The sequence below is a fragment of the Pelodiscus sinensis genome, chromosome 22 (assembly GCF_049634645.1).
Source record: "Pelodiscus sinensis isolate JC-2024 chromosome 22, ASM4963464v1, whole genome shotgun sequence".
In the NCBI taxonomy this organism is placed as follows: domain Eukaryota; kingdom Metazoa; phylum Chordata; order Testudines; family Trionychidae; genus Pelodiscus; species Pelodiscus sinensis.
The window spans coordinates 15256975-15274851 of NC_134732.1; the positions used below are offsets into that span (position 1 = coordinate 15256975).

At 43.8% G+C, this 17877-nt stretch overlaps 1 protein-coding gene across 1 annotated transcript in view; it reads right to left on the minus strand.

The window, feature by feature from the left end:
• Positions 1-17492, minus strand: part of SETX (senataxin) — a 58596-nt gene extending 41104 nt beyond the window's left edge. Inside the window, exons 1-6 of the mRNA XM_075905822.1 lie at positions 17325-17492; positions 8795-8978; positions 7501-7711; positions 7200-7309; positions 3391-3610; positions 1331-1450 (exon numbers count right to left, since the gene is read on the minus strand). Of these exons, the coding sequence (XP_075761937.1) occupies positions 1331-1450; positions 3391-3610; positions 7200-7309; positions 7501-7711; positions 8795-8977 (844 nt within the window). The 5' untranslated portion in view covers position 8978; positions 17325-17492. The remainder of the gene's footprint in view (positions 1-1330; positions 1451-3390; positions 3611-7199; positions 7310-7500; positions 7712-8794; positions 8979-17324) is intronic.
• Between the last annotated feature and the right edge of the window lie 385 nt (positions 17493-17877).

Here is a 17877-nt window from a genome sequence, read left to right on the forward strand (position 1 = left end):
TTCTTCATATAAGATTATAAAATTTTTGTTTAATGAAAATATTGCACTTAAAGAGCCAATCTTTTTCTTCTTGTATTACAAAAACCAATGTATAAGTAATTAAAGTATCCCACTCTCAGAAAAAGGATCTAAAAAATAATTAGCAGGAACTACAAAGTTTGAAATGTTACCTTTGCAAATTAAAATAGTTACTACCAGTGTTCCCTCTAAGATTTTCAATCCATGAGCGAAGTGAGTTTTGTCTAATGCTCCAATATTGAGCTCAAGTGCACTTGTTTGGATATGTGCCACTAAGCCACATGTGCTACACGCTACAGGGTACAATTTGAGGTTTTGTGTTTAGCACTGGCTTATAATCTGAAATCTAAATAGGACACTTCAGCCCCTAATTTTTATAAGGGGGATTTTGAACATGGTTGTAAAAATTTTATTCTGCATAAAAACCTGCAATAAATAAAATCAGCCTATAATTTTGATACCCGCCAAAGCTGCAGTATCTTGGGCTTTTTAAAAATAGGATAATAGTTAACGTGATGGAAAAGATGACAACATTTCAAACACTTTGTGTTTCAACTAGAGCAGGGATATGGAATTTCACTTTTGTGAAAATGTTGAGCTTTTGAAAAAAAATTATTCTGAATGTGCCTGGTTTCTGTCAAAATCACAAAAGTCCTATTTAGGGCAAAAGGTTTTAACAGCTGTGGAGGTAAAAATGTAGGGTGCCTGGGCATCTGCCACCATGCAGCCACACTGTTGCATAGCTCTGCTTTGAAGGTTGGTGGAGTTAAAATTTGCTCTGCGTACCCGCACAAACACGCAGCTTAGAGAGAACCCTGGTTACTATATATTATAAGCTTTCTATTCAATAAATTGTAATCAGGAGAATATGGAAATTCAGCTTTCAGGAAATGTAAAAACAATCCTGGAAGACAGACTTCTTCCCTTTAAGGATTCAAGAGCCAGAATATACACCACACAGAAAAAATTGCACACTCTCAAGTGGAAATCAACCAGTAATTGGACGAAAAAGTTTACCCTCACCTTATGCTTTACATATGGCTCCATAAAGCCACAAGGGGCACTTTTTCTCCACTATTCAAAATCCCTTTGAACCTCATTTTATAGTGTTTGTCTCAAAATATGTCCAAATATTATTCTTCACCTCAGGGAAGGAATGAAATGTCAAAGTCTAAGAAAACCTTCTACTCCAAAAAATACTTTGACAGAAGTAGTAAGTTTTATTAGGAATGATATCACAACCAGAATACGACAGTTCATAATCCATTTTTAATCTCTATTTCTCATTGCCTCATCAGTTAAAATTAGTTACCATCTGTTTGTTTCTCCATGGTGTGAAGTATAGACTGCATGAAATCATTCTGTTTATCTGGACCCAGTAACAAAGAATCCATAGTTTGTTCTTCCAGCACTGTTAGTAACATACAGATACCTGCAATGAAAGCAATCTGTCTTTACACTTGTGTATGAGATTTTTTTTTTTTTAAGTTTTGGCAACCCTATGTCATACTGTGTTCCAAAGCTCACTGCAACAAAAACTCAGAGGAAATTATCAGCATCAGAGAAACCTGAAGTGGATGAATTTAAATAAGCTTCTGAGTCTCTTGGACAGACAGAGTTAGAATTCTTCTATTTGACAAATCCCAAGAACTTTGATTGTGTTGACCTCATAGGCTTGAGACAAGATCCAAGAAAAATTCACTGAAAATTAAACACCTTTAACTTTGAATATTTTTATGAAGAATGTGGATATACCTGTGGGTTTGGTGGTTACTTGTATTGCTGGCTAAAAGGTAACTAAAGGTTAAATCCTGCATCAACCTAAAACAATAGCTGTAGACAGAATTCAATTGCCTGGACAATACCATGAATCTAATGTAAGGATAGGGAACCCAGATCCGTGCATTGATCCAGTCTGTGAGGCTCAGGGCTTCCCCATCACCTCACTTCCCATGGCAGGGAGAGCTGGCTCTAGAACTCCAGTCACAAGGGTCTGCACTCCCTGCTCCTCCCATCGCTTCATGGCTGGAGCTCCCCAATGAGAGGAGGGGGGAGGGGGAAGTGCCTCACGGGTCAGATCAAGGCAAGCTGCAGGCTGCATCCAGCCCATGGGCTCTGCCTAGCAAGGGGAAGTGGCTCTGCGCTCTGCTGTTCTCCACCCATTCAGCTGGGGGGAATGACAGCTCAGGAAAGCTCTGTCCCTGTGCTCACCTGGAGGCTCCATCCTCGTAGTTCCTTGGAAATCATGGCCAATGGGAGCAGAGGAGGGCAATGCCTGCAAGCGCAGGGTGGCACAGACCCACTTGTGCCCCTCCCAGATGCTGCACCAGGTAGGCACCCCAATCCTTTGCCTCCTCCCACACAGACCCTGCAACCCAGCTCACTCCTGCACCCTACCTCCAACACAGACCCCATACCTCCACCTCCCATCTTGCTCCCTGCCAGCCCCTCCTGCACACTGAACCACTCATTTTTGACCCTGCCAAAGAGCCTAGGAAGGCTCCACAAAATCTACGAGTCCTGGGCTACCAGAAGAGTTATTCCATCCTGAGAGTAAGCCCAGAGCCTCAGCACTGTTGTGAGGCTGGAGCACAAGAGGTGTGAGGGGAATGTATCCCCCTTATTTTATTTTTTTCGGCTTCTCAGATCAGTAAGGGTTTTGGGGGGGGGGGGGGTTGGGGGTTTTTTTTTTTTTTTTTACTTCTCACTTCTGTGTAGCCCCCTACTGATTTTTCTGCAGATCAGTTGGCCCTAAAAAGGTTCCCCACTGCTGATTTAATGGATGACGGTGTCTCCAAACCCGTCCTAGAGAAGTGAAGAAGCCAGTTTGATCAAATGTAGGAGACCTGTGGAGATCATTTAGTGGGAACTTTCAAACAAACATTTGAAATGGATAAAGGACAACTTGTATGCTGAGGGGGAGACACCTTATGGGATTTAGACTGTCAGAGAGGCAGCACCAGCTACAGAATAACCACCTTTTTTACAGCGCTCTAATGCTTGACTGGTGTCTGGGCTAAGGGGAAACTACTTTAACTAGTAAGGGAAAGCTATGATTGAGTAAGGAAACGCGTGTACAGATTTTTTTTTTTTTAAAGCCTTCTGTTTATGCTTGCAATGTTAAGAATAAACAAATCATACTCTGTTGTGAGCAAGCTGTTCTCTGTTGCTGTTCTCTGTTTACCACCTGATCCAATTCCTGGAGAGGATTCACTAGCAAGAGTAAAATCCAGTTGGATTTGTTGGAGGGAATATGCTTGAGAAATAAGAAGCATTATAACATGGAAGTCCAGTTAGACTTGGGATGATTTCATAAGATTCCACACAGAGAAGAGCGTAGGGGTTGAATCCCTCTACTGAGAGAATACTCACCTAGCCAGTAATTTTTATAGTTGGTGGTATCATATAAATGGGACGGCAGAAGAATGAGTTTCCCCTTCTCAATCATTGAAGAACTATAAATATCAGGACTGTCAAACAGCCCCAACTCAATTACTTTAAACAAGCAAGTCAACACTTCCTGTAAGTCATAGTAATCATCCCTGTCGACTTTTCCTAAGTTTCTTGCAGTCAGAATGGCCCATCGACGAATCTACAGAATAAATAGAAGGAATACAAAGAGGAACCACAGAAAAAGCTCTGAGTTTTGCAGTCATATTCCTAATAAAATGTAGCAAAATTCATTTGTACTGCTGGCAAGTTCTTGAAAGTGAGAATCAAGTATTCTTCCAGCATAAAAAAAGTTCTCCCATGCATATTATAAACTTTGTGAAATGCAATCTAAAAAATAAAAATAAAAAGTTAAGAAAGCACATATTCAAGGGCAAAAACTCACTGGAGGCATGGACTTGTTTGATATCTTTGAAACTGATCCACATTTAAAACAGGCATATCAAAGAACAGCAGCCATAAGTTAGGCATCCTTCACATACAGCATTATGTACTTATCACCTAGCCAGAATCCATCTTTGGATAAATTTTGTTGTCAAATTATAAAATATATCATCTATGCATTTCTCAGGACCAGCTTACGCACCAATTTGAATGGCAGAATTTTCAATGGGTGGCCTAAGGAAATGCCTGAAGAGCTACATTCACACAAGCTCTCACACTTTGTCAAATAAAATCTGGACCCATAATTAGACCCAGTATCAAATAACTTGAAAAAAAAAGATAAATACTCATCTCTTCCTATAGAATAAAAAGAATATGAAGATGAATATCCTGCCTAGACTACTATAAACCCTTATCTCCATCCTGATCTGTACACCCAAGGTTGCTTTACCAGATCAAACTACTCACTGGCTTTTTCTGAGGTGAGGTAAAAAGGACATTCTGTCCCCACCTCAATCTTGAAGTGTACTATGAATCCTTCATGATACACAGCAGGCGGCCCTTCAGTGGTACCAGTGGTTAGATAGGGCTGGGCAATTTTTGAGCAGAAGCCACTTCAAAAAATTTTCAAGTGGTTGCTGGCCACCCCAGAAGGGGCAGAGCCTTCAAATAGCAGGAGTTTAAAGAGCTCGTGCCTGCCCTGCAGCTCCCAGGCATCTCGTTAGCAGGGAACGGGAGCTGCAAGCCCTTTCAATTCCTGCTATTGAAAGGGCTTGCTGCTCCTGGCCTCGCTGCTAGCATGTTGCCTGGGAACTGGGGACACTAGAGCCTTTTCAATTGCTTCCATTTAAAGGACTTGCAACCTCCCCGGGCTATTGTCTGATAGCCATGGGGAAGGAGCAAGTCCTTTAAACAGAAGCAGTTGAAAGGGCTTGCAAGTTCCTGGCTCCCAGGCAACAGGCTAGCGTGGGGCCAGGAGCTGCAAATCCTTTCAACTGCTTCTATTTAAAGGGCTTGTACTTGTCAGATGGTTGCCAGGCAATGCAGCTGCCTGGCAGGTGTGTGAAGCCTTTAAATAGAAGTAGTTAAAAGGGTTTGCAGCTACCAGCATTGCTAGCGTGTTACCAGGCAGCTGGGACGTGCAAGCCCTTTTAACTGCTTCTATTTAAAAGGGTTTGTGCCTGACAGACGAGGGGAAGGCGCGAGCCCTTTAAATAGAGGCAGTTAAAAGAGTTCACACATCTCTGACTTCCAGGCAACGCACTAGGGGTGGGGCCTGGAACTGCCAAGCGGGCCAGATCAAAGCCTTTGGTGGGCTGGATCCAGCCTGCTGAGAGGCTTTTGCCCACCCCTGGCTTAGATCCTAAGATCTGCCACTCCTCAGTCCTTCCCCCAGCTATTGAAGCTGCCAGGAAGATGAGGGTAGATCTAGTCGGGGTCCTGCACTTTCACACTATGCTGTACAAGAGGCAGTTTTATAGGATAATCAGTCACCCTGCAGAGTTAAGCAGATGATGTCAAGGGAGTAAATGAAGAGGGGCACTCTCACACTCATCGAACTCTGCACCAATTCCTTCCATAGGTCTTTTTTGGCTTTGCAATGCTAATTGGCTTGTGAAAGTCACCATTTTTATAATACCTGTGACCTTCAAAACAGATGCAGTTGGTATCCCAGAGATTATTTAAGGGAGTGGGTTCAAAAAGAGATAAGCTACTGTCATCTACTACATTATGAAAGTCACCAAGGTCTGCTTCAAACGAGAACATATGGCACAGAGTTCTCCCATTGTGATGGTCTAGGGTTAAAATCTCCTCCTCAGACCTTATTTAGTTACATACAACTATAAATATTGTCTAGCCTTCATTGGTCTCTTAACAGAATGACGACAACTAAAATAAAGGACAACTATGCCTGCTGATGCTATGTCACTACATCATCCTCTCCTGCTCTCGCTGAGCCCCCTGCTGGCATGTGTGCTGTAGTAGCGCTATAGCCGAGAGGAGATTCTGGGACAGGTCAAAGTACCCAGCCCTGGCAATGACGCTTGGAAGGGGCTGCAGGTCTGAACTGCTTGGGCACCCAAATGCAATGGTAAGTGAATTATTGGGTGAGCCCAGAGCCTGTGGAGCATCAAGGATACTGACAGGAAGAAGGGTAGTTCTTGTGCAGTAGCCTGGAACGGGAACAAGATGGCCTCTATTTCAGTTACAAAGATCCTCTAGGAGCAATGGCAAAGGTGTTGTTAAAATGGTACAATTACCTGTGTAACATGATTTTAAAAAGAGGCTGGATTATGAACATAGTATTGGGCTATCTTGAAAAGAATGGCATGAAAAATATACTTGAAAGCATAGATCTTTATTTTCAGAGATGCTGAACACCTGCAACACTTATTAACTTAAATTGAACTTTTAAAGTTCTCAACATTTCTGACACAAAGGATCCATAGTTTATGTTCCTTGACAGTTATCAGTGATCCACCATTACATCACAATTTCCACTTTATATGAATTTTCTGAACACACGACATCCCCCTCCTCTTCTTCACTTCTTATCCCCCCCCCCTTTATTCTTGGACAACTATTTTCTTTTCGGTTTATTTGTATTTCTATCGAAATTCTAATTCAACAACACACTTTACCAAAACAAAACAAAAAAAAACAAAAACAAAAGAGACGAGAATGAAGAATCATGCTAAATTTTCAATCTTCACCCTGATTTTATTTTTAAACACAAGAATTTGGATATACAATCTCAGTATTATTCAAACTCACTTTGTGTAGTGGAATTTCCTTTGGGTATATTTTTATTTTGAAAAACAAATGTTTCTTAAGGTTCTCAATTCAGTATAAGGATCACTCTAAAACACATGCTATCAAGAGAAGACTCAGCAGAAATTAAATGTTTTAAACTATTAGGTGTTCCTATTATGCATCTTGATAAAAGCCATATAAAACCAACCGAAATGTTGTTAATGTTACAAATGGCCCAAATTAAACAGCAAACATTGATTAGTCTGCTGACTTTAATGCTTTTTCACCAATGTTTTTTCTTGCATGCTCTTGAACAATGCTGAGAAGAGTTGTTTTTGTATAATAACCATTTATTATCATAGATAAGAATATTATGTGCCCAGACATACTAATTCCATTACTAATCAAGGTTACATGCTTCATGAGCAGGATACAGCACACATGAATAAACTTTGAAAAAGTAGACTTCTTATTTTTGCCAAAATGAACAAAGGTAGGCGGCATACACAATCAAATGCCTGAAACAGAAGTACCCAGTAAAAGCTCAAAGTGAGTTAATTTTTCTGATTCTAACTGTAAGAGAAATAACTCACCACTTCATTGGGGTGTACCAGCAGCAGATAAATGCCTGGATGTTTGTCAAAGACCTGAAAGGAGAAGTTAACTTGTTCCATTTTACAAAGAGCCTCAACACAGAGCTCACCTAAACAAGAGGAGACATAAATGGTAGAGATTAACCAAAACCAAAGCAAGCTAATTTATTTTAGTACTTACTGCAATATTACCCCTATTTTAGCAGGGCAACTAAACATTTCATTAATGCTTGTTTAAAAATTATTTTCAGCTTCTCCAACAATGAGAATACTGGATCCTTCTAAGCCATGAAATACTCACTGATTCGCTCATGTAGCAACAGGTATGGATATTTCAGTATTTCTAGAAGAGGTACTCGCAGGTTGTTTTCAAAATCTGGGCCTGTGTAACCATACAGTTTCGTTTCCCCATCGTCATCCACTATAAATAATTCATCATCCTCTCCAATAGCTGTCTTCATAGATTTCTCAAAGTGGTCAACGAGACGGGAGGTTTCCAACTCCCATAAGAGCTATTCAGGAAAAAGGAACCAATGAAACAATAGTCTATATAGGCTGCTGAGACTGTGGATGTTTAACATTATGTGGAAATGCTGATGAGATTCTAAGAGCTCATTACTTTGTTTTGGAAAGTTAATGTTCTTCTACCATGTCAGAAAAGTAACAGTTGGGCATGGATCTCAGGTGATATAGATCATCGACAACATTTTCAATTTGGAATTGATGGATTATAGTAGGGATTTTAGCATGTAGTTGTTTAAACAATTAACCGATAAGCCAGCTTCCCATGAGCACCATGGAGCTGCCTGGTCATCCCACCACACTACCCTGATACAGAGGCAGCAGTGCAGGAGTGGGAGGGGAGGGAGACAGCCAATATGCTGCTATATCAGAGGCAGCAGCATGGGGGGCATTGTCTGTGGGGAGCTCAGGCCCCCCACAGTGGACAGAGGCTGCTGCCACCCCACGCTAATGCCCCTGTATCAGAGGCAACAGCACAGGGTGGCAAGCAGGAGCCAGTCTGTGCGGGAAGCCAATTTTTAAAGTGGCTCCCCTCACAGACCAGGTTCTGCCTGGCACCCTGTGCTGCTGTCTCTGATATAAAAGCAGCAGCGTTTGGTGACAGAGGGCTCCCTGGGAGTGGGGGTGCACTGGATGCCGGCCCCACCCCGGGGGAGTATTTTAGTAACCGTATAACTGATAAAAATTTTGCAGCTACACAATTACTAAAATAAACTTTATCTAACATCCCTAGATTATAGATTCATTAAAGTAACTTTAGTGGCAGTCAGAAACTGTAGGTACCAATTAATACATTTTTGAATAGTTTATTCATTTCTGGGTAGCTTAATAGCTTCATAATTATTTTAGCCAGAATACTGATATTGGGACACGGTTCTGTATTTAAATACAGAAATAGAGCACATTACAAGAACTTAACAATTAAATGACAGCATATGCCTCCTGCAACAGTCAGCTAAACAAAGAGCCCCAACAAAATTCCTCTCCCTCAGTCAGACACAACCACCATCAAATCCCACTTTCTGATGTAACTCAAATGTTTTATTCTGTACAGTTCAGTTGGAGACAATTACCTCCTGCAACAAGCAGGGCAATTCATCCCTTGCTTTGTGATATTCAACCACACATTCCAGGCAGTAACAGAGATCATCGTTGGCTGCTGCACAGTCTTCAGGGGACAAAGTCTTGGAAGCATAAGTCCTTAGGAACTGAGTGGTGGAGGAACCACCAGGCGTACACCAACGACATGTGCTCATTCTTCAGGTACACACAAAGAAAGAGAGGGTGTTATTAGAATTCAGAACGCTAAAAGTAGTAATAAGTTCAATGAAGACAATGCTTTAAGAAAATGGATTAAAGATTTTTCAGTTCATGTTAGTAGTTAGCCCTGGCATTCCCACATGGGGCTACCTCTACACTCAGAATAAAAGCAGTTTAAGATAAATTCTATCACTTCTACCAAGCTAATAAATTAAGAATAGATTCTTTATAAAAGTTGGGTAACTAGAGGTGCTCAGCTTTATTAATGCCATACTAAAGGTATACATACACTGACTATAAACCAAACATTTTCATTCTCCTCACCACATGTCAGTTAAGGTTAATCTATTAGCATCATTTCTAGGGATGTGAACGGGTAACCGGTTACCCCATTACCCGATAAGCATTACCTTTACTGGGTACCAGTTAACTGGTACCTGGGAGTAGGCGTGGGAGAACAGGATCCCACTTAATCAGTTAGCTGTTAAAACTAAGGTTTAATTGGTTAACTTATTAACTGGGATTTTATATACCTAATCAGTTCCTAAAAGGTACCCATTTATACATTTGGTTTTGATTGTTACTTAACCCACACAGGAATGGTACTGATAGGTACAGTTCCTCAAGTTACTGGACAGTCTTGGCAAATATTATACTACTTTTTCAAGCTATGTAAGTGTAGGTACATGCACGGATTAGCAGTTGACTATTTAATGCCTTGAGAAAATATTTAGTAAACGATCACCTAAAACTGTGTCATTTTCAATTGTTAAAGGCTTACCATAAATTGCATTAGTAATATCTGTTGTATGTTGAGTTAAGAGCAAATAACTATCAGATGACCATGGGGATGTGAATGAAGCAACTGTGGGTGGAGGGTTGCTCCAGCACCACCAAGTCCCTGCATGGGGCTACCAGCAGCCTCACCCACCGTGGGGGGCCAGGAACCAGCAGCCTTGGCTGCTGGGGAAGACCAGAGAGGGCCAGGAGCAACTGGGCTGGAGCAGCACCTGCCTGCAGCAGGGGGTCCCTCCAGTGAGTCCTGCACCCCTTTTTAATTGGTTAACCAGATAAACAACCCTAGCACTGACGTTTGGAAAAGCGGGCTTGGTGAACTAGCACTCCTTGAGCAATAGTCTCAATCTAAATATTATTAGCCTTGAAATCAATAATAAAGTCCAGATAATTTCTTCTGCTTTTATGATAGTCACCTAATGAAACAAGAAAGTACACAGCTTGAAGTAATTGTCTAATCAAAATTATTATTTTAATTATAGTGACAATATTACAAGTATCCAAAATTAGCAATTCTTGGCAGCATTTCTAAATATTTTCCACAAATCCTCAGTATTCTAAACATTCTATGACTAGACAGACATTCTTCCTGACCAAATATTCCAGCAATATCCTTACTAATGCCATACAACAAATCAGCTATATTTAAAACAAGTATATTTTTCTTATTTTCCTTTTGTATTCAGAATACAGATTTCCCCCCCCTAACAATTTTAAGATAGCTCACCTATTCTTAAAATCTGGCAGAAATATCACAAGTTAACTTTCATATCACAGGGGTCTTAAAACTGCAACACCCTATGCATTGACTGATACTCAAATTGTAGTCAGCATACCACTGCTTTTCCCTGAAACACTGGAACTGCATTACAATAGAATTAAAAACAACAAATGGTCTGGTAGCACTTTATAGACTAACAAAACATGTAGATGGTATCATGAGCTTTCATGGGCACAGCCCACTTCTTCAGATGACCAGAGTTTTGAGTTTAGGATGTGCAGACCCAAAATAAATAAGAGAAAAGGGGGGTGGGGGAAGGAGGGAAGTGAGTTGTTTTTTCCTGTACAGACTAACTCGGCTACCCCATGAAACACAATTAAAAGTATTTTCATAATATTTTTTCTGAGACCAGTTTCTGTACTTGCCAGTGTGATCTTACATCACACTTCCTTTTCATTTGTGGTTGTCTGTTACTTTCTCTAACAAGATGTAGGCCACAATGAAAAGTTTCATACCACCTGCAATCAGGCTATGTAAAATAAATCAGATTCCACCCCAGGTATCCACAAACTGCTTGTCAAGCAGCCCTATTGAAATTAATGGGACTAAATACAGAATAAGGGGTCACTCAGGGAGAACAGGTAAGAGAATATAGTTGTATGATGTATGTGTTAAATATTTAACTCCAATAATGTGTTTTTAGGAAACCTAAGATTAAAGAGCTGCCACCACTATGTGAAAAGGGTCATTATGGCTCCCAAATCACAACAGAAATTACTTCAGGGCCAGTCTGCACGATCAATATCACCCACTGGGACCAGTTTACAGCTTGTTTTGGTTATGTAACTTAGTCAAGACCTTAAATTTCAGTTAACTGAATCCCATTATCAAGTTAAAGTTGTTGCATAGGTCTTCACTATGAAATGGAACTGTGTTATAACTGAGCCAAAGAACAACACTAATAAGCCTGCACAGGTCTGTTTCTGTAGGCTTACTCAAATATTTTTAAACATTCTGTAAAGCCTGATACTGAACTACTGATACGGAACTTGAGTGAACATAAAATGTGAGTAAAAATGAAAAACTTAATAAGATTTCCCCTGACAACAAGCAAAACTCCCATGCATGAGTATTTTTTATCTTGTTGATTTTATCAGAGACATCTCTTGACTTAACAATTGTTTTCTCTCATTTTATGTCATTTCTTATTAACATGCATACTGGAAAAAACTTAATTATCTTAAATATAAATCCACTTACTCATCACATTTTTCTAACATTTGCATCACTAGCTTGTTAATAATAAAAGAGTTATGTCTAAAGAAGGGGCAATTCTGTGAACTCGTCTTCTCCTATTTGATGCTGCAATTAAGTTATATGGTTTTGTTTGTGACATCAAAATATTTTCCCTAGTAATACAAGAATGCCAAACACAGCTTTGCAGAATAAAAAGTAAAAACCATCTTCAACAGCAACAAATTGGGACCAGGCCAAATATATTTTTTAAAATATTCTCTCTCCAAAGTTAGCTGTTGCAGTAAATAATACAAGCAAGAACTATTTTACTGCAATATTGAGGATGAGAAATAAAACAATTCGGAAAATTCTATAAATTATTAGCGATCATCTCAATTTAACTCTGCCCAGTGTGCATATGCATTGCCATAACAGTCTTCATTGCATTTACATACTTTTCCTCAATGCATATTTGCAGCATATTTTACTCTCTATTTCTCAAGGGATAGACATGTAAACAAATACATTATAATACATCTCTCCAAGGAGATCCAGCATTTCCTGACTTCTGAGAACTTAACTACAACTTTAACATTCTCATCAAGATTTTACAGAAATTACCTATTTTTTTGTTTAAAAAAATTATAATCAAACTATTTTTAAGTACCACCAGAATGTCTTAGCCTGTGCAAGGTGCACAATCAATAAAGCAAGGCCTCTGATGAAGTCCTGCTTCATTCACTGAATACCTTATTCAGTCTGACATGGGCACATCCTGGACTGTTGAAAACAATATGCTAGACATTAATATTTAGTAATATTACTACACAGTAGCAACCCAAAGCTCCAGTGTTGAGGCTCTCTTATGAGGCGTACTATGCCTTCTGAACTCACGTCTTAACCTCAGTGCCTTTCAAATGTGAAAATCAAAGAAAAGCCATCTCAAATTCTCCACCATCTTTAACATTACACTCTCTCAGATTTTAGATAATTTCTGTTAGAGTTCACTTTTAAATTATCAGTGTTATGAAATGTCTAGGGCCATACCAAATTCATGGCCATGAAATATGCATCATGGATCATGAAATCTGTTCTTTCCTGTGCTTTTACACTATATTATACAGATTTCACATGGGAGACCCAAGCGTCTCTCAAACTAAGGGTCCTGGTCAAAAGAGAGATGGGGTGGGGGGAGATCATAAGTTTATTTTAGGGGGGCTGCAGTATTGCCATCCTTACTTCTGTGCTGCCTTCAGAACTTGGTGGCCAGAAAGTGGCAACTGCTCTCCGAGCACCCAGCTCTGAAGGCAGCACCCAGCCAGCAGTAACGCAGAAGTAAAGGTGACAATATGATATACCACACCACACTTATTTCTGCATTACTGCCTTCTGAACTGGGTGGCTGTTGATTGAGGGCCCAGCTCCGCAGGCAGCAATGCACAAGTGTGGCAATACAATACCATCCTATCCTTATTTCTTTGCTTCTGGTGGTAGCAGTTCTGCCTTCAGAGCTGAGCTCCCGGCCAGCAGCTGCCACTCTCCAGCTGCTCAGTTCTGAAGACAGTGCCAACAGCAGCACAGAAGTAAGGGTAGCAGTACCATACACACATACATACTATTCCTATTGGGGGTCAGGACTAGGGATGTAATAGTGTAGTCGATTAACCCATTAGCAAAAGCTTATAGGTTAATGCTTTAGACTACACATATTCCACACACACACCCCGGGCCAGTAAATTTTTTAGTAGGTTGGCCAGCAGCCCAGCTCAGTTCTGGCTCACGCCAAATCCAGAAGCTCATCCCCAGGAGCTGTAGCAGAGGCAGCAGCATTGGGCGACAGGCAGCTGGTCCGTGAGGAGAACTGGTTTTTAAACTGGCTCTCCTCACAGATCAGCTCCCACCTGGCAGCAGCATGGAGTGGCAACAGGCTCCTCGGGAGTGGGGCCAGAGCACACTGGCTGCTGGCCCCACCCCAGATGACTATAGAATAGTCGAGTAACTGATAAGAATACATTAGGTTAATTGACTATTCAATTAACTGATATGTAACATCCCTAGTCAGGACCCCTACAATTACAACACCATGATATTTCTGATGTGAATAGCTGAAATCATGAACATTTACTATTTAAAAAATTCTACGACCTTGAAATTGACTCAAATGGACTGTGTCAAATAACCAAAGCTTATGCAAGCTTAAAAATCAAAATATTATTGGTCAAAGATTCAACAGCACAATACAGAAACAAATGACCTAGTCTCGAGAACAGATTTTGCAGAAGTTATGTCTTCATGCTGTTCCAACGCATTAACTCAATTCTACTTATATTTATATCCCTGTTTATCACGGACAGGAAATGCCCCCAAATTGTTTTATTTCATGAGACACCCTAATCTTACTTTTCTGTGCTGTTTGCAACTGTTGTCCAAGGTTCTTGGATATCTGTTCCTAGTTAGTTAAACAATATTGCAACAATTACAATAGTTGCTTATTACTTAAAAAAGCCTAAGCAAAATCACAGAACACTATCTTGTCCTTGATGATCTGTACATTGCTAAAAATAAAAGAGTACACAGTTTCTAATACATTTCCAGAACCAAGTGTGCTGAAAGTAATAAATTAAGCATAGATACATATCTTTCAATAATACATTAATTTTGACTAGGTAATTTTGTCTAACACTTCCAACTGAAAGTACTCCACCACTCCCAATGTTTAAGAGTTGTATTTTTTTGATCGGTCAAGACATATAGCAAGATTCTAGTAAGCATGTATGACATTTTCCTATTTAAATGCTCAACCTTAAAATTAAAGCCAATTTTCTTCAAATTTGTTCTGTTCTTTCTATCTCAATGTATCTACAAACCATGCTAAGCTCATTATATTTGAAGTAATTGACTTAACCCACGTACAAAATTTCTGATTGAAAACTTTAAAGTAGTACACCCAAGTTGGTTCATTTTTCCCCAAAAATAGATTAATTCACCTCCAGGTCGAGAGCAAGCCATGAAAACTTTACCACCTCAGGAATTAGCTTTAAAATTCTGAGCAAAGAAAAAGGATTAGAATAGAAAACAGATTCAACCATAATCATATATAAAAACTTAACACATATAGTGTACTGCATGTTCAAGCCATTATAAAAGTACTAGCTAATTAAGTCTCAGAATCATATAAGACAGAGATATCCCAATTACACATTGTTTACATGCAAGCAGCTTCCTTACAGTGTAACCAATTACTCCACATCATTGGAGATGCTGCCTAACAGTTATTAAAGGTACTTCAGCAACAGTTTTACAATTACTTCAAAATATCTAAATGCCTCCAGTTAGCAGTAAGCCTGCCCCACAGGCTTAAGACAACTTCTATGGCTGTGGTATCCAATAAGTTTTGAAGCAGTAGCCACTACAGTAGCTACTGCTATAGCGAACTAGCCACACTCAACCGACCAAATAGCTGCTAGTGGCTAGTGTGTTGGACACCACAGTTCAATGGGATGGGCTCATAAGTGTTTCAGAAAATGTCATGTCTGTCCACACAAAGAGTATGAACCATGCAAGTGTATGCTTGCTGGGACTGCTGCCTCTGGAATGCCTGGTAAGTCTCTGCCAATTCAAGGACAAATGAAAAGTCTGGTTTGGAGAGAGTGATACCTGACCCCCAACTACAGGGAAAGATATCCCATTTTCTCTTCCTTGGGAAGGAAGGCAGGAAAAGGGATGTAGCTGTGAAAGAACAAGGAAAGTTGGTTTGTTTGTTGTTGTTTTTGGCAATTGGAGTCCAGAGGGTAATGTTTGTATATGTTTTCGACAAAAGGAGGAATTCTATCTACTAAGGATTCGGATTTGAGCTGACCTCTTCTCAAGCCTCTTCTCCACAGACATGTAGAGTTAAGAAGTAAATTTTTCTACTTCTCCAGACCTCCATCACACTTTGTTTTAGCATGATGGCGGTCTGGAGAAGTAGAAGAATTTACTTCTTAACTCTACATGTCTGTGGAGAAGAGGCTTGAGTGTAATAGAGAAAGGGGCAATTCCCATGCTGCAGATGGCACTGGCCGGAGAGGGCTGGTAAGGGAGCTGCGTCCATGCTTGGAGGGGGGAAGGCAGTTTCCATTCTTTGGGGGCACTCACCAAGCGAAGCTAAGGCAAGAATAATCTCCAGGCATGGGGGGGGAGGGCTGGAGCCGGGCAGGGTGGGCTGGGGTGGTCTCCAGGTCCTGGGGATACACATGACAGTGGAGAGCATGGGGGTCAGGGACAAGAGGGGTCTCAGGAAGGGGGGGGGAGAAGGAGGGAGGTAGGCTGGCAGGGGACAGTCTCCAGGCTCTGGGAGCGCTGCGGGGGGAACTGGGGCAGTCTCTAGGGGCACTGGCCGAGGACGGGGGGGGGGGGGCAGGCTCCAGGCTCTGGGAGCGCTGGGGGGGGGGGGGGGAGACTGGGGCAGTCTCTAGGGGCACTGGCCGAGGACGGGGGGGCAGGCTCCTGGCTCTGGGAGCGCTGGGGGGGGGGGGAGACTGGGGCAGTCTCTAGGGGCACTGGCCGAGGACGGGGGGGGGGGCAGGCTCCAGGCTCAGGGAGCGCTGGGGGGGGGGGGCTGGGGCAGTCTCTAGGGGCACTGGCCGAGGACGGGGGGGGCAGGCTCCTGGCTCAGGGAGCGCTGGGGGGGGGGCTGGGGCAGTCTCTAGGGGCACTGGCCGAGGACGGGGGGGGGGGGCAGGCTCCAGGCTCAGGGAGCGCTGGGGGGGGGCTGGGGCAGTCTCTAGGGGCACTGGCCGAGGACGGGGGGGGCAGGCTCCTGGCTCTGGGAGCGCTGGGGGGGGCTGGGGCAGTCTCTAGGGGCACTGGCCGAGGACGGGGGGGGCAGGCTCCAGGCTCAGGGAGCGCTGGGGGGGGGGGGGGCTGGGGCAGTCTCTAGGGGCACTGGCCGAGGACGGGGGGGGGCAGGCTCCAGGCTCAGGGAGCGCTGGGGGGGGGGGGCTGGGGCAGTCTCTAGGGGCACTGGCCGAGGACGGGGGGGGCAGGCTCCAGGCTCAGGGAGCGCTGGGGGGGGGGGGGCTGGGGCAGTCTCTAGGGGCACTGGCCGAGGACGGGGGGGCAGGCTCCAGGCTCAGGGAGCGCTGGGGGGGGGGGGGGGCTGGGGCAGTCTCTAGGGGCACTGGCCGAGGACGGGGGGGGGGCAGGCTCCAGGCTCTGGGAGCGGTGGGGTGGGGGCAGTCTCTAGGGGCACTGGCCGAGGACGGGGGGGGGGCAGGCTCCAGGCTCAGGGAGCGCTGGGGGGGGGGGGCTGGGGCAGTCTCTAGGGGCACTGGCCGAGGACGGGGGGGGGCAGGCTCCAGGCTCAGGGAGCGCTGGGGGGGGGCTGGGGCAGTCTCTAGGGGCACTGGCCGAGGACGGGGGGGGGGGCAGGCTCCAGGCTCAGGGAGCGCTGGGGGGGGGGGGGCAGTCTCTAGGGGCACTGGCCGAGGACGGGGGGGGGCAGGCTCCAGGCTCAGGGAGCGCTGGGGGGGGGGGGGAGAGACTAGAGCAGGCTCCGATAGGCGCGGCGGCTTCTCCTCTTTCCCTCCCCTTAAGCAGCGCCCCCTCACCTCCTCCCACCGCCAGCCTCCGGGCGCGGGCTTTGCTCTACTCCGCCACCATGGCCCCGCTGGGCATCCAGCCAACGCTCCCCTCAGGCCGAACCCAGGCGGCCGCCTCCCCCGCCCCGAGTTCTCTTCACTTCCGGCCGGCAGGGATGTCTCGGCCGGAAGTGAGTTTGTTTTTCCTCCGGGGCGGGGCGGGGCCGGGCGCGCACCGCTCGAACCTGACGGAACTCCGCCCGCGGGCCTGCGAGCGTCTTAAAGGGCCAGCGGCCGGCTTGGCGGGAGGCGCCCAGGGAAGGGTTCCATAGGTCAGTGCCTATGAGCCGGGTTCCATTGAGGTCAGCGCCCGCCAGCCTGGGTGAAGCCGGGCCGCTTCCTGGCAATGGGAAGTGTAAATACATGTGTGGGGATGCACTTGAACCTCCCTGTGCCTCGGTTTCCCCACCTGTACCTTAGGAATAAGAGCTTTGCCTCCCAGGCGTGGGGCGCCTCTTTTGGCAGCTTTGCCCCCACTAGTGCAACCCCCAAATGTTCAAAAAACCATGAGTCCGGCTCACCA